This window comes from Notolepis coatsorum (genome assembly GCF_963971535.1).
Source record: "Notolepis coatsorum genome assembly, chromosome: 12".
In the NCBI taxonomy this organism is placed as follows: Eukaryota; Metazoa; Chordata; class Actinopteri; order Aulopiformes; family Paralepididae; genus Notolepis; species Notolepis coatsorum.
In genome coordinates, this window is record NC_140176.1 from 95565997 (window position 1) to 95580443 (window position 14447).

General features: G+C 41.9%; 1 protein-coding gene across 1 annotated transcript in view; it reads right to left on the reverse strand.

Moving 5' to 3' along the window:
- Positions 1-7640: 7640 nt before the first annotated feature.
- The window catches only part of dcp2 (decapping mRNA 2), a 54888-nt gene continuing 48081 nt past the window's right edge, over positions 7641-14447 (reverse strand). The window contains exons 9-11 of the mRNA XM_084326518.1: positions 12745-12858; positions 12555-12606; positions 7641-11749 (exon numbers count right to left, since the gene is read on the reverse strand). Of these exons, the coding sequence (XP_084182644.1) occupies positions 11616-11749; positions 12555-12606; positions 12745-12858 (300 nt within the window). The 3' untranslated portion in view covers positions 7641-11615. The remainder of the gene's footprint in view (positions 11750-12554; positions 12607-12744; positions 12859-14447) is intronic.

Consider the following 14447-nt stretch of genomic DNA (forward strand, 5'->3'; position numbering starts at 1 on the left):
TCCACCTATAGCGATGTTGTCCTTGGATGCGATGAAAGCCTTTGATAGGTTGGAATGGTCTTATTTATGGGCAGTACTTGAAAGGATGGGGTTAGGAAACGGATTCATTGATATGATAAAAGTATTATACAAAGACCCATCGGCCATGATTATAACAGGTAAAATTACCTCCGAAATCTTTCCTGTATCGCGCTCCTCCAGACAGGGTTGCCCTCTTAGTCCCGGACTATTCGCTTTATCATTAGCCTTTAGCACAGTATATAAGACAATCCCAATCCATAGAACCAATCGCAATTAAGGGCACACAACATCATATTAGTTTATATGCGGACGACGTAATATTGTTCATGAAAAACCCTACCACCTCACTGCCTCATCTTCTCAAGTTGATTGATGATTTTGGCAATCTATCGGGATTTAGGATAAATTGGCCAAAGTCGGCCTTCCTCCCACTTAATGCCCCTGCAAAGGATATATTCCTTCCGGAAAAAATACCAATGGTAAAACACTTTAGATGTCTAGGAGTTGAAATATTCCCTACAATATGCCAAACGGTGAAGTATAATTACACAAAACTCCAAGATAAGATCAAAAATGACTTTGACAGGTGGTCCAAATTTAAAAACTCAGTACAGGCCCGAGTATCAATAGTTAAGATGGATGTTTTACCTAGAATCAACTTCATTAGCTCACTGTTACCGTTACACCCCCCCCCCCCCCCCCCCCCCCTGATGGTTACTGGAAAAAATTACACTCCACCGCATATACATTTATTTGGAACAACAAACCTCCACGAATAAAAAGATCCACCGCACAGAGAAACAAAGCAGACGGAGGTTTAGCATTTCCAGACTTCTACCACTATTTTAAAGCGTACTCTTTAAGACCACTGATAACCTGGTTTGACTCCCAAGCATCTGTATCCTGGAGAAACTTAGAAGAAAATATAGTGGCACCACATAGACTGCAGGACATAGTATACACCATATTATCAATTAAGCAATGCGAATTGAAATTTGGCCCTCTTATTACACATGTGATTCGGATATGGCGTGAAACACAGAAAAAAAAATATTCTAACCAACATAAATGGCATAGCCATTCTCCCCTATTCAATAACAATGCACTCCTTATTGGAAAATGACCTATCAGATATCCCAAATGGGAAAAACAGGGCATACATACATTGGGAGATGTCTTCAACAAACGGGGTTTCTGTAGCTATCAAGAAATACGTAACAAATTTAACCTCACCAGTTCCACATTTAATTTCTACGCACAGTTATTGGAATGTTTGAAGGCTCATGGAGTCCCATTAAAGATACCAATTGAGCACCACAGATATCACAAATTCTTCTATGAAAGAGACACATCGAGAGGCTTTGTATCTGACTTTTATCATCACTTACTAACGTCTTCGTATGGAATCCTTCCCCTAGACTCAGTCTGGAGGAGGGATATACCAGACTTGGAAGTAGATTTTGATTGGCAAGAAGTCTGGGCAAACGTTCGAATTGCGTCACGCAACCCGGATCATCAACAAATTAATCTTAACTATATTCATAGGACATACCTGACTCCTATAAGATTGAACAGAATGGGACTTAGACAAGATTCTCTATGTTCCTTATGTACAAACGGTGATGATGGTACATGTATGCATATGTATTGGGATTGCCCACCGGTTAAGATATTCTGGGAAGAAGTGACCCTGCAATTATCAGAATTTTTATTTCTGAACATACCTGTACAGCCCTCTGTATTGCTGTTGAATGATGTTTCTCAGTTTGCAGCCCCTATACAGCTAAAGAGACTAGTTTTGTCCGGTCTCACAGCTGCTAAAAAGCTGATAGCATCACGATGGATTCAACCGGATAAAATGTGCCGGAAGGTATGGGTTCTTACCTATCTCTATGTGATTTATCTAGAGATATCTACAGCAAGAATTTTAGGTGTCAGTGAAACCAGCATTGCAATCTGGTTAGAAATGGTGGAGAGAATAAAGGCTAGCATATGAATTGTAATTCCTGGTTAAAAACGAATGAAAATGGATGGATTATCCAAGGGGGGGTCCTGGGGGGGGAAGAGCGAGTAAGAGCATATGTATGTATTGGATTGGATTGCAAGTATTAGGTATATATCTCGTAAACTACATTTATATTGAATCAAATGGAATGTATAATCCTGTGACTTACTGTGGATATTTACTGTTAATGCTTGTGTATCTAATTTTATGTCATGTTTAAAAAAAATTATTAAAAAATAAAAATAAAAAAAACTTGTTACTCACGTTTTTCTGTAGTAGTTAGTAGTCCAGAAGTAGCATATCCGAAAAAATTGGTACGGCTGAAAATACACCCTGTGTCCGTAGCCTGAAGTCGTGTATAGTACATGTCCAAATGTCATAAAATAAAAATAAAAATGTCATCCGTTCAGAAATGAGTGATTAGGAGCGATTTTGGTAAAATGTAAAAATAAAAATAAAAAGGTTTGCAGGTTTCCATTTTTTCATAGACTCCAATGCAATCGGCGCATTTTTTACTTCCTGTTTTCGCTCGTGACTTTTCACCTAGATCCCTGATTCTAGGTCGAGATCGCCAAATGATTGACAGAGTTAGAGTGTCGGGAGTGGTATTCGAAAAAGTATCCGCTGAATGGATTTTGACACCCGAAACCGCAATCGACAGGCAACAAATAGGGCTTTAATTCTATCTATATATTGTATAAGAAAATATGCACAACCGAGCTGCTAGAGGTTGCACAAAGTGGCGTCGGGCGCCAGCGGGAAAATCGTCCTCAAGAGGGCCTGGAGCACACTAAGAAATTTGAAACACCCTTACCGTCTTCTCCAGAGTCAGAGACGTGTGATTTTTTTCCGTAGCCTTTGTTTGCAAAGACGCTCTCTGATTGGCTAGCCACTATCCGGCTGCAAGCTAGCCTAGATCAGCAGAAATGAATGTAAGCGGATACGGACCATCTTAAAACCCTTTCACTACCGCACTACCAAAATGGTTAACCCTTTCACTGCAACAATACAGAAGGTTAACCCTTTCACTGCCACCCGACAAAGGGTTAACCCTTTCACTACCACACTACAGAAGGTTAACCCTTTACTATCACACTAAAACTTGGGGAGAGGTGTTTTTAACAGCTATTATGCTAGCTGGTCCGTATCCGCTTCCATTCATTTGGAAGCTTGCAGCCGGATAGCTTTCTTGGAAAAGATGTGTAGAACATGTTTATTAGCCCCCCCAGGGTGCCAGGTCCACACCAAGACTAGGCAAAACCCAGTATCCATAATATGATACCTTTAAAGGGATAGTTCTGGTTGTAACCTTTCCTTTCTCAGCACAATCCATAATAATAATAAATTGTATTTGTAGTGCAATTTTCGTTCACTAGGATCCCAAAGTGATACAGGGTTAAAAACATAGTTAATTATTAATAATAAAATAAAATACGGAATAAAAATGTGTTCCTCATACTAGCTCCGGATAGTTGGCCACAAACCAATGCAAAGTCAATGGGGTCAGGCTCCTGTCTATACAAGCTGACTTCTTTGTGCACAGTGGAGTAGATCTGTTTTCCAGTCAGCTTGTACCAATCTCAGAGCGCATCGGCTATTCTGCCTTTTTCCACTCTCCACGCGGACTGGTCACCTGCAAGCAACCAAAGAAATCGCTGCCTACATTCCAAGTGCCATCATCCCCGCTCAAACGTGACTCATCAATACTATTCAGACGACAAGCGGAAACCAGAACGCTTACAAAATCCTGTACCCTTGCCTACAGATTCCACCTTCACATGCTGATATCTATTTATAGAGATAGCTTGTAAAGAGAGGAGCTCGACCCCATTGACTTTCCCTTGGCTTATGGCTAACTAACCAGAGCTAGTGAGGAACAGCATGGATTGTGCTGAGAAAGGATTCTACTGATCAACACCATTGATCAGACCAGGCTGCAGAAACAAATTAGTGGGGGGGCATAAAATGTTCTCGGGGGGGCACAATGGTTTTTCAACACAGGTTCCCTTTTATACGTTTCAGCTGGGACAACGGCGCTGTGGCTTGCTTGGCGCTGCCCACGGTGCTGAACTAAACAGCAGAGAGGCAATTGAAAAATCTAATTTCTCTCTATCTTAAGAACATTCACTTATACAAAAACAGACTGAACGGATATATATAACAGACCTGCTGGGGCAGCGGACTGAGAGCAGGGGACACAAACAGGCTGGATAAGATGGTCAGGAAGGCCAGTAGCGTGGTTGGGGTGGAGCTGGACTCTAGCGAGGGTGGCGGAGAGGAGGAACCTTGCTAAGCTCCAGGCCATCAGGGAAAACCCCTCCCACCCACTATACACAGACTTGGCTGACAGGAGGAGCACATTGTTATAGGCTCACACTACCTAAATGCAGCACTGAACACAGACTATACAATGCATCACTGAGCCTCACTGCATCACTGAGCACAGAGTGACAGTTACCATCTTCCTGGACTCTTACTTTTTAAACAGCACTGTGCAATATTACACCTACTGTAGACTTCAGTATATTTTTACTGTATTTATTTACTGTATCTTTTATTCTATTTCATTTTATTCTATTCTTAGGCCATTTGTTTTGTTATTCTTATTTGTGACTTGCTCTGTCTAAATGTTTAATGTTGAGTGATTTGCAGTGTCAAATTTCCCTCAGGATAATACATTTTTTTTTTTTTATCCACTTTTTCTCCCATTTTCTATATTTTCTCCCATCCCAATTTCGTATCATCCAATTCAACCCTCCCCTGTCACGGACGCTGTTTCTTGCCTCCCACAAGCCGGCTGCAATGTGGACTAAGTCATACATAGCACAAGTCCCCTCCGGTACTTGAGGTAACAGCAGTCGCATCTTTTCACCTGCGCAGCTCGATCTCTCAGTGGCGAGGAGTAACGCGTGGGAGGCTCACGCTGCCCCCGACACTTCCTGATTCTACTGCGCAGGCGCACCAACCGACCTGTAGGAGTCGCTGTCCACAACGCCCGATCCCCACCCATCAGTTTCCCACCCCCTAATACGGCCAATGTGTATTAGTACGGACGACCAGCTAAACTGAAAGCAAATGTGGAGCGCTGGGCTCGAACTGACGAGCCCAGCGTCTCCAGCATTTCGTGGCGAGTGCCTTGCCCACTACGCCACGTAGCCGCCAGGATAATACATTTCTATTCTATATCTTTGAAAAGTCTCCATTTATTCAACACTTCTGAATTCACTGACAAACTGAACTGAACTGACAAAAATAAGGTGCATAAAAAAGCAAATAAAATTCCTCCACAGGCTACTCACCATCATTAGTAGAGCGGCAAGTGGCGTTTGGGGACAGAGTGAAATCTTCTTAAAACACTGCTCCTCCACTCATTCCTGAACTTTTTTGTTAAGTCCTTCTCAAATGCCAACTGAATTAAATTGGCCTTGCGTCGATGAAGCATACTAAGGCAATGTTCTGTAAAGAAGTTCTTAAACGAATTCTCACAGAGTGCCGTGCTAGCTTCATTAGTGTTGTTGTTGAGACCAGTGCCCACTAGGGCTGTATCCCCGACTAAGGATTTGGATAGTTGCATTTTTTTTTTTTTTTACCAGGGTGGGCATAGCTGACTCAGTGGGCAGGCACGGCCCCCTAATGCCCGCCCATGGCGCCGGGTCTGCCATTGATAAACACCAAAACAGGGCTTAGGGTTCCAAAATGCATGACCATCCCTTTAATGTAACAGTAGTAGAGTGAGGGACCAGCTGTTCTCCCCCCTGCAATCCGGTCGCCGGTACCGCATTATACGAACAAGAGCAGTTTCTACCCACAGGCAGGACGCCTGGTGAACAGCTTCTACCCACAGGCAGTACGCCTGGTGAACAGCTTCTACCCACAGGCAGGACACCTGATGAACAGCTTCTACCCACAGGCAGTACACCTGGTGAACAGTTTCTACCCACAGGCAGTACGCCTGGTGAACAGCTTCAACCCACAGGCAGGACACCTGATGAACAGTTTCTACCCACAGGCAGGACGCCTGGTGAACAGCTTCTACCCACAGGCAGTACGTCTGGTGAACAGTTTCTACCCACAGGCAGGACACCTGATGAACAGCTTCTACCCACAGGGGGTACACCTGGTGAATAGTTTCTACCCACAGGCAGGACACCTGATGAACAGCTTCTACCCACAGGCAGGACACCTGGTGAATAGCTTCTACCCACAGGCAGGACACCTGATGAACAGCTTCTACCCACAGGCAGGACGCCTGGTGAACAGCTTCTACCCACAGGCAGGACGCCTGGTGAACAGCTTCTACCCACAGGCAGTACACCTGGTGAACAGCTTCTACCCACAGGCAGGACACCTGATGAACAGCTTCTACCCACAGGCAGGACACCTGATGAACAGCTTCTACCCACAGGCAGTACGCCTGGTGAACAGCTTCTACCCACAGGCAGGACACCTGATGAACAGCTTCTACCCACAGGCAGTACGTCTGGTGAACAGCTTCTACCCACAGGGGGTACACCTGGTGAACAGTTAATCCGCTCATTACTGGACTCAAATGCTACAATGCTCAGCCACTTTACTGCACCCTCATGCATCAATATAATGTGCAATTATTTTAACTTGTCTGTAGACTTATTTTTATTTATGTATACTTAGTTGTACTTGTACCGCAGACAGTTGATTGATTATTGTATATAAATACTAAGGCTGTCAAAAGTTAATGCGTTAACGCACAATTATTTTAATGCCACTATTTTTTTAACGTAAGATTAACATTTAAATATATTTTCAAACGTTTTTTTTTTTTACTATAGACTTCACAGAGGTGTATTATTGATACTCTCATTGATACCATGTTTGTTTCTGACTCAGTGTGTGTGTGTGAGAGATAGAGAGGGGGGGGGGGTGAGAGATGAGGAAGGGGCAAGAGAGAAAGAGAGCTTGTGTGGGTGAATGTAACAAGTTCCTAACGTTTTCTTTCCCCTATTATTTCATGCACACTTTATTCATTGTTTTAAATTATTATTTTCTTTTAAGTTATTTTGTGCATCAGTTTTGAATTTGATGCAAATTTGCAATGCATGAGGGTCATCCTTTTGTGTTAAATGGCTGCATAAAGCAAGCATTTCTTGACTCTCATGTTGATAAGAGTTGAAGAAGTCAAACTTGAAGAAGATCCGTTTAAGGTAGATTTAGAACAGATTAAAAATATGCAATTAATTAGCGATTAAACTATGGACAATCATGCGATTAATCAGATTAAATATCGATTGACAGCCTTAATAAATACCTACTTTTATTCTGTAAATGGTTGCTTTTCATTCCTCGATGCTGGGGAGCAAACAGAGAGTACGAATTCCACTGTACTTGTTGCATCTGGCAAATAGAAAAATGTGACAGTCACCTTGGAGATTTGGGAGCGCCCTTTTTGTAGCTTGAGCCCCTGCCTCCCAAAATGCCTGTTCACGGCCCTGCAAATGACTGTATAGTGTATATATATTTTTATTGGCTCAATTACAGACAACATCCCCATCAGATGTCAGTAATGAAGCAGGGAAGAAAGAGGGCGTTTTGACCAGAGAAAGAACTACTGTATCTGACAGTGAAGAGAAATGGTTTCCTGGGAGCTGAGGAGAATGAAGCGACTTGCAAGGTGAACAGCTCAACTCTTTAAATTATCAAACTGCGTAAACAGTCCTTCACAATTTTCAGTGCAACGGAACAAGAGACGTTATGTCCGTCATACGTTATGAAGGACAGCGCTCAAATGAACAGAAATACTTTCGTGTATATGAGCAGACATTGAAGTTGAAGGGGGAAAAAAACAACCTTATATATATAAAAAAACAACTATACAACTTCTGATAGGTACAGTATTAAAAAAAAAAAATATCACACAAACAAAAGTAAAAAAGAAATAAAGAAAATAAAAGAAATGTAAATGCAAGACAAACAAACAAGCATGAAACCTTCCAGACCCACAGTGCAACCAGTACAGGCGTGTGTTGCAACTACAAAACATCCCTGTATGAATCTCCACCCGCAGCTCAGTCCTGCGCTCTGGGGAAAATGCTGCAATTATGAGAAATTATGCAATGAAAAGCTAGATAAAAATCTTTCTTATCAAAGATAAGCAAATGTCCCTTGTAATATTGTATATCATATCAGGAAAATCCTGGTTTTCACATAAAACAGTGTGGATAAATGTACTTTTTTTCCCTTTCTTACTTACCGGTAGCCGGTAGGTACTTTATTTCATGGTACAGTTCCCTTGTTATCGATGCTTTGGGTTAAAAGTATTACATTTCTTTTTCTAATCACTAAAATGCAACTGTTAATAATTATAGTTAACATACCATTGTGTTACATGTAGTTATTAAGATGTAAACACGGGCGCCAGGGTGGCACACCACGTAACGCACTTCAGTGCAACACGGCCGTCCCGGGTTCGACTCCCGGACCCAGACCGATTTGCCGAATGTCTCCTCCCCATATCTTCTCCCATCCTTCCTCTCGGTCTATCCAATAAAGCAATAAAAAAATTTCCTTAAAAAAATGTAAACACACTGTAGTTGTTATTGTACCATGAAACAAAGCATCCAGAGTAATATGTCATTTCACATTATGTCCAGGAACAAATTGAAGATGATATATTTAGATGCCACTGAAAAGTGCTTCAACTATATTGTTAAGAGTGAGAAAACCAACCGACAGTCTTCGACCAGTAGCCTCTTTAGAATTAGGTGGTGTTAATACTACACACCGCCCACTCTCTGCCTTAGAGACCACTTATCAATTTATCCATAACTGCGTGAAATCGATAAGTGGCGTCTTTTATCGATTATTTTGCGTAAAAGAAAAGTTTAAAAAAGGTTCTTAAAATAGAAAAAAATATATTATCTAACGTTAGTTTGTGTATCGTGGGCAAACTACAGCATCGCAAAAACTACAGAGTGCACGTGACACACACACAAACTAACGTTAAATACGTTTTTTTATTTTTTAAGAAAAGTATTTTAAACCTTATTTTTTTACACATGCAAAATCGATATTTATCGATAATTTTGTCCCAATTTATCGATTCTTCCAAATGGCATATCGTCTCAGCCTTACCGTCCACCAAGAGATCCAAAACACATGGCTCGAGGTAGAGACGAGGGAACAAGCAGCCCACAAGTCTAGAAAACTATTAACGTCCAGCGTCTCCGAGGACTGCCTCGTCTCTCAAGGCATCGTGGGACACATTTGTGGAAGATATAAGGAACTCGTCTAACAGATAATGACGTTAGTTTCTACGTAGCCAGATATTTCTGTGTAGAGCGATTGGACTCCAATTTTAGGCTCTCGGGTCATAACCTAGTAAAAGCACTAAGAATATTGGACACCCGTATGCTAAATAAATCCTAAAGATGTTTTTAAATGAAGGAAAGTAATGCAGATCGTCCTAGAAGCAGATGGCACCGATATTCTTTTCATTATGATAATTTCTGTGCACCTTCTGGACGACCATGTGGTTCTTATGAAATGTATTTCTATGTCTTTCTGCATCTTGCTGTTTTCCACAGTTTTAAGAGTGAATACTTTTGTTAATTGCTTTATGGGTGGTCCCTGACAGACTACCTACCACCAGGGTGGTCTCTGACAGACTACCAGTGTCTGGGCTCTGACCCTCTTTTCCCTCTCGGATATTCTGAATAAACCGTGGCAACGCAAACCATCGCTTTTTCCGTCGTCGTCACTTTCTCTTTCCAAAATAGCTACACGTACTGATAAGACTCATGGGACATTCTGTGAGAAACGGATTTCAAACCATTTCTACAACCTCCCGAAATAACGAGGCTATTTTTTGACTGGTTTACTGTGTATGATGTGACGGCTGTATGCTAATAAGCCTATTCATAGTTGAATGCCAGTTGGCGGAACACGACAGGGACGCCTCACCCACATACTTGGCTCCCGATTACAAAAGCATCAGCACCTGTTATTTCCAGAAGGCCACGACAGACAAAAACAGACAAAGTTAGAAAACATCTCGCTAACTTTATTTCCATTTCTGCTTTAATACTTTTGAAGCAGAATCATAACTTGAGATCAATAATAAAAAAAATGAAGGAAAATAATAATCACAAACACACAAGTCCCACTGACTTCAATGCATGACAAACATCAGACTTAACACACAGAGATCTCAAGTCAAGATAAACATTTTTTACAGTACATATACTGTAATGTACTGTAAGTATGCATCGATCCCTTGAGAAAATAACAGGTGCTTAATTGCTCACAGGAGAATGAGTTCTAAATCCTGGGTAGGTTGGCCCGTTCTTCTTAGACTCAAGCCTTTAATAAAAACAGTGTTGCACTTATTAAGCCTACCTGTATTCAAAACAGATAGTCAACCATAGGCCTCTTAAAACTGTTACTTTGTCAGTGTTGGAACCGCAACTGCTACAGAAGTCCACCAGAGGGCCCTATTTGAGTAAGCAATGTGTTTTGTTCACAAGGTGGTCTGAGGAATCTTAACAGGAGCTCCTCAGAATCAGATCTGAGACCCCACTGCCAACGCCTCGGCTATAGCTGCTGCACTCTGCTACAGACCCCAGACCAGACGAACATGACGTACAACACAACGAGCAGGGAATCACAGTTAGGAAGAGGACCAGGCGATACTCCCAGCTGACGCAACATTCACAACTGCCTGTGGATGCAAATACCTTATTAAGGACTCACCTCAGAATAGTAACAAGTGTTCCGAATCAGAACAACGCAATGCCGACAGAACGGCTCATGACTTTTAACACATGTCGTCTTCCCACCGAAAGAGCAACCGTATTTGCCTGTTTTTTGTCTCCTGTTAATGTTCTGTCGCTGTACATTCTACGTTCCTGAGTAAAGACCCATCTCTACGCACCGTTTGGGGGATGAGGCACAGCGTACTGTACTCGGTACCTAATGTATCTCCTCAGTTCACAAGCTGCCCTGGAAACAGATAAAGCGGGCACTCCGTCGGTAGAACGGTGAAACTGACCCAAGTCGGGACCATTAAAGTCCTTTTTTTCTCTCTCTCTCCTCCTTCTTAAAAACAAAAAAAAAGATACATGATACACAAAACACTTAACTGATGAAGTTTGAGGGGCCAGATTTAGTAGGATGTCGCACCTGGATATTCCACTAGAGCTAAATCACAAAAACTAAAGTTAGCTTAGACCAAGTAATATCTGTGTCTTCTTTAGACCTTTTTGCCTGCGTTTGATGATCAATTCTCTCTGGAAATAGACAGATGTTTGATCGGAGTAAATCTGGCCCTGGGGGCTGAACTCTAACTTGAGGTGTTTGCAGACAGCAGCCGACATATTCCTCATTTCTCTCTGTCCAATGTATGACTTACTATAAAAGGGCAAAGCTACGCGCAAGTTCCTTTAAGTTAGAATTCAGCCCTGAACTAAAGAAACAGTGCCAACGAATTCACCCTTCTGACTGGATGAAAGAAAGAAAAGAACTTTGACAGGAACAAGATTTTGGGAACACGTCCTCCTACACCTGAAGGTATGTGAAGGCTGAATAGCTAGCATGGTGTAATGGAACAGAGTTGGTTTCAGGAGTCAAAACATTTCATGATGGCTTCCTTGTCGAACTTGAAGTTGAGAAACGACCTGGAGGAGACCAGGCTCTCACAGTCTCCATTCTGGACCGTCTGGTGTCCGTTGGTGGAGTCACAGGGAAGTGCATCTGTGGAGAGTAGAAGAGATCGTTCAGAGCCTAGAAACTTCTCTGTGTGACATGAAGATCATTCAGAGCCTAGAAACTTCTCTCTATGACCCATGAAGATCATTCAGAGCCTAGAAACGTCTCTCTATGACCCATGAAGATCATTCAGAGCCTAGAAACTTCTCTGTGACACATGAAGATCATTCAGAGCCTAGAAACTTCTGTGAAGATCATTCAGAGCCTAGAAACTTCTCTGTGACACATGAAGATCATTCAGAGCCTAGAAACTTCTGTGAAGATCATTCAGAGCCTAGAAACTTCTCTCTATGACCCATGAAGATCATTCAGAGCCTAGAAACTTCTCTCTGTGACCCATGAAGATCATTCAGAGCCTAGAAACTTCTCTATGACCCATGAAGATCATTCAGAGCCTAGAAACTTATCTCTGTGACCCATGAAGATCATTCAGAGCCTAGAAACTTCTCTATGTGACCCATGAAGATCATTCAGAGCCTAGAAACTTCTGTGAAGATCATTCAGAGCCTAGAAACCTTTCTGTAATGCGCCCCATAAAGTGCATCAGATGTTTGACAGACGTGGAAGTGCATCTGCGGAGAGTAGAAGACGTCATTCAGAGCCTAAAAACGTCTGTGACGCGCCACGTGAAGTGGACAGTTTGACAGACATTTTGAAAGTGCCTCCTTATGTTTCCTTCAGTACCCGGCTGCTTACTTTACAACTTGGGCATCATCTGTGGTGAACTGATACACAGAAGCACTGACCTGACGAACCAAATGAAATGTTCTCTGCCTCTCGTTATCTATACCTTTCTCAAAGTTATCCTGGAGTCTTCTCGGCTTAAGTTTCTTCTCCTCTTTCTGTGGGAGTGAATAGAATACATTGTTCAAATCGAGATAACTATGAGCATTCAATTCCCAAATAGAATTCTCAGAATATTCTTTCAGAAGTGCACATTATTATTACCAACACATTGTGATGTAAGAGTGATGTTTCACCTGCTGGTTGCCGACTCCGTTGCCGTTGGCTCCTTTATTCTGGTTAGGAGAGGCTCCTTTATTCTGGTTAGGAGAGTCCTGCTGCTTCCTTCCATTGCCTTTCACATTAGGGGTCTGCAGAAACAACGTATGTATTGGTAACCATGACACCACAGAAACATAACCACAACGCCACAGAAACATAACCATGACACCACATAAACATAACCATGACACCACAGAAACATAACCATGTCACCACAGAAACATAACACCACAGAAACATAAACATGACACCACAGAAACATAACACCACAGACTAGGGATGGGTACCGAATTCGGTAGTTTTAAAAGGTACTTACCGAAACACGTCGGTACTACCGAGTATCGATTCACGTGATACCGTTGTAAAAAATTACATGATTATTATTATTATTCTTTAAAAAAAAAGTATACAATTTATTTTTTTATAGTTTTTTCTTTTTTATATAATTAAGTCCGATGACGCAAATGTTTCGTTTATCGCAAAAAGAAACCGCACGAACGCCATGTGCGCAGTTGTGCACAATACATGTTTACCTAGGATTTGACTATAGGTAAAGCAGTCAGGGCAATATGGCAAGTCGAAAACGGTCGCAAGTGTGGTTACACTTTATGAAAATAGATGCTGACAACGCTCTCTGCAACATTTGTAACACAACGTGCCAAGCAGGGAAGGGTAATACAAGCAATTTGAGGAAACACTTGGTCAAACACAGCATCTTTTTGAAAGCTGAAGATTGTAGCATCTTTGATGCAAAGAAATGCAAGCCTAATGAGCCTCTCTCTTTGGGTGTTTGCAATTCATGGGGACTGGGGAGTATATGTCTGATATCTTGGTAGTGGGCAGGTTGTTAGAAAGTGTACCTCAGTTTCCACATCTGCTCTGTCTGACATGGCTGTTAGCCTAGCCACAGAGAGAGTCTTTAGAGGAGAGGAGATTGAATCCGGGACACAATGGGACACTGGCTCTGTTCATGGTCACGAATGGATTCCAGCTTCATTTATTTACTACAGATGACAAACGTGTTGTTTCTGTTTTTCTTTTTTACATACTTGCGCCACACGGAACAACTGATCACTACAGCCCAGCATCATATTACTGTAGCGGCTAGCCAGTGTCTATCTGTCTATCTCCAAACTTCCACTCCTCTCAAAACGTTCTTTTGTTATGTGCTCTCTCTGCCGCGGTGGGTTTTATTTTTAGCGGTCGGCTTACTCCTTCGATAGTTTCACATATTTGTAACCCGTTTAACGTTCTTAAGCTGACGTTAGCTAACCGTCGGACATAACGTTAGCTCCTAGGGCTACAGTGCAAGCCGGCACAACTCAGGACAGAGAGTAGAGGATGTGACGTCAGTAAACAAGCCACACACACACCGCAGAGCGGGTCTTCTCCAAGCGTGGGAGAAGCACACAGTGAGTGTGGAGCGAAAAGAACTGCTAGAATACTCAATCAGCAGCAGAGTAGTTCATTGCTGCTAGATTGTTTGTTTGTTTGTTTAATCAGTTGTAGAATACTTTACATCAGTAAGATGTAAATAATAATAAAGTAATAATATATTTATTTATAAAATATTAAGTTTGGAATTATTTTTTACAACTGAGGTAGGTAGACACAATTTTTAGAGACTAAAGTACCGAAAAAAGGTACCGTTAGGTACCGGTATCGATTCACAGGTACC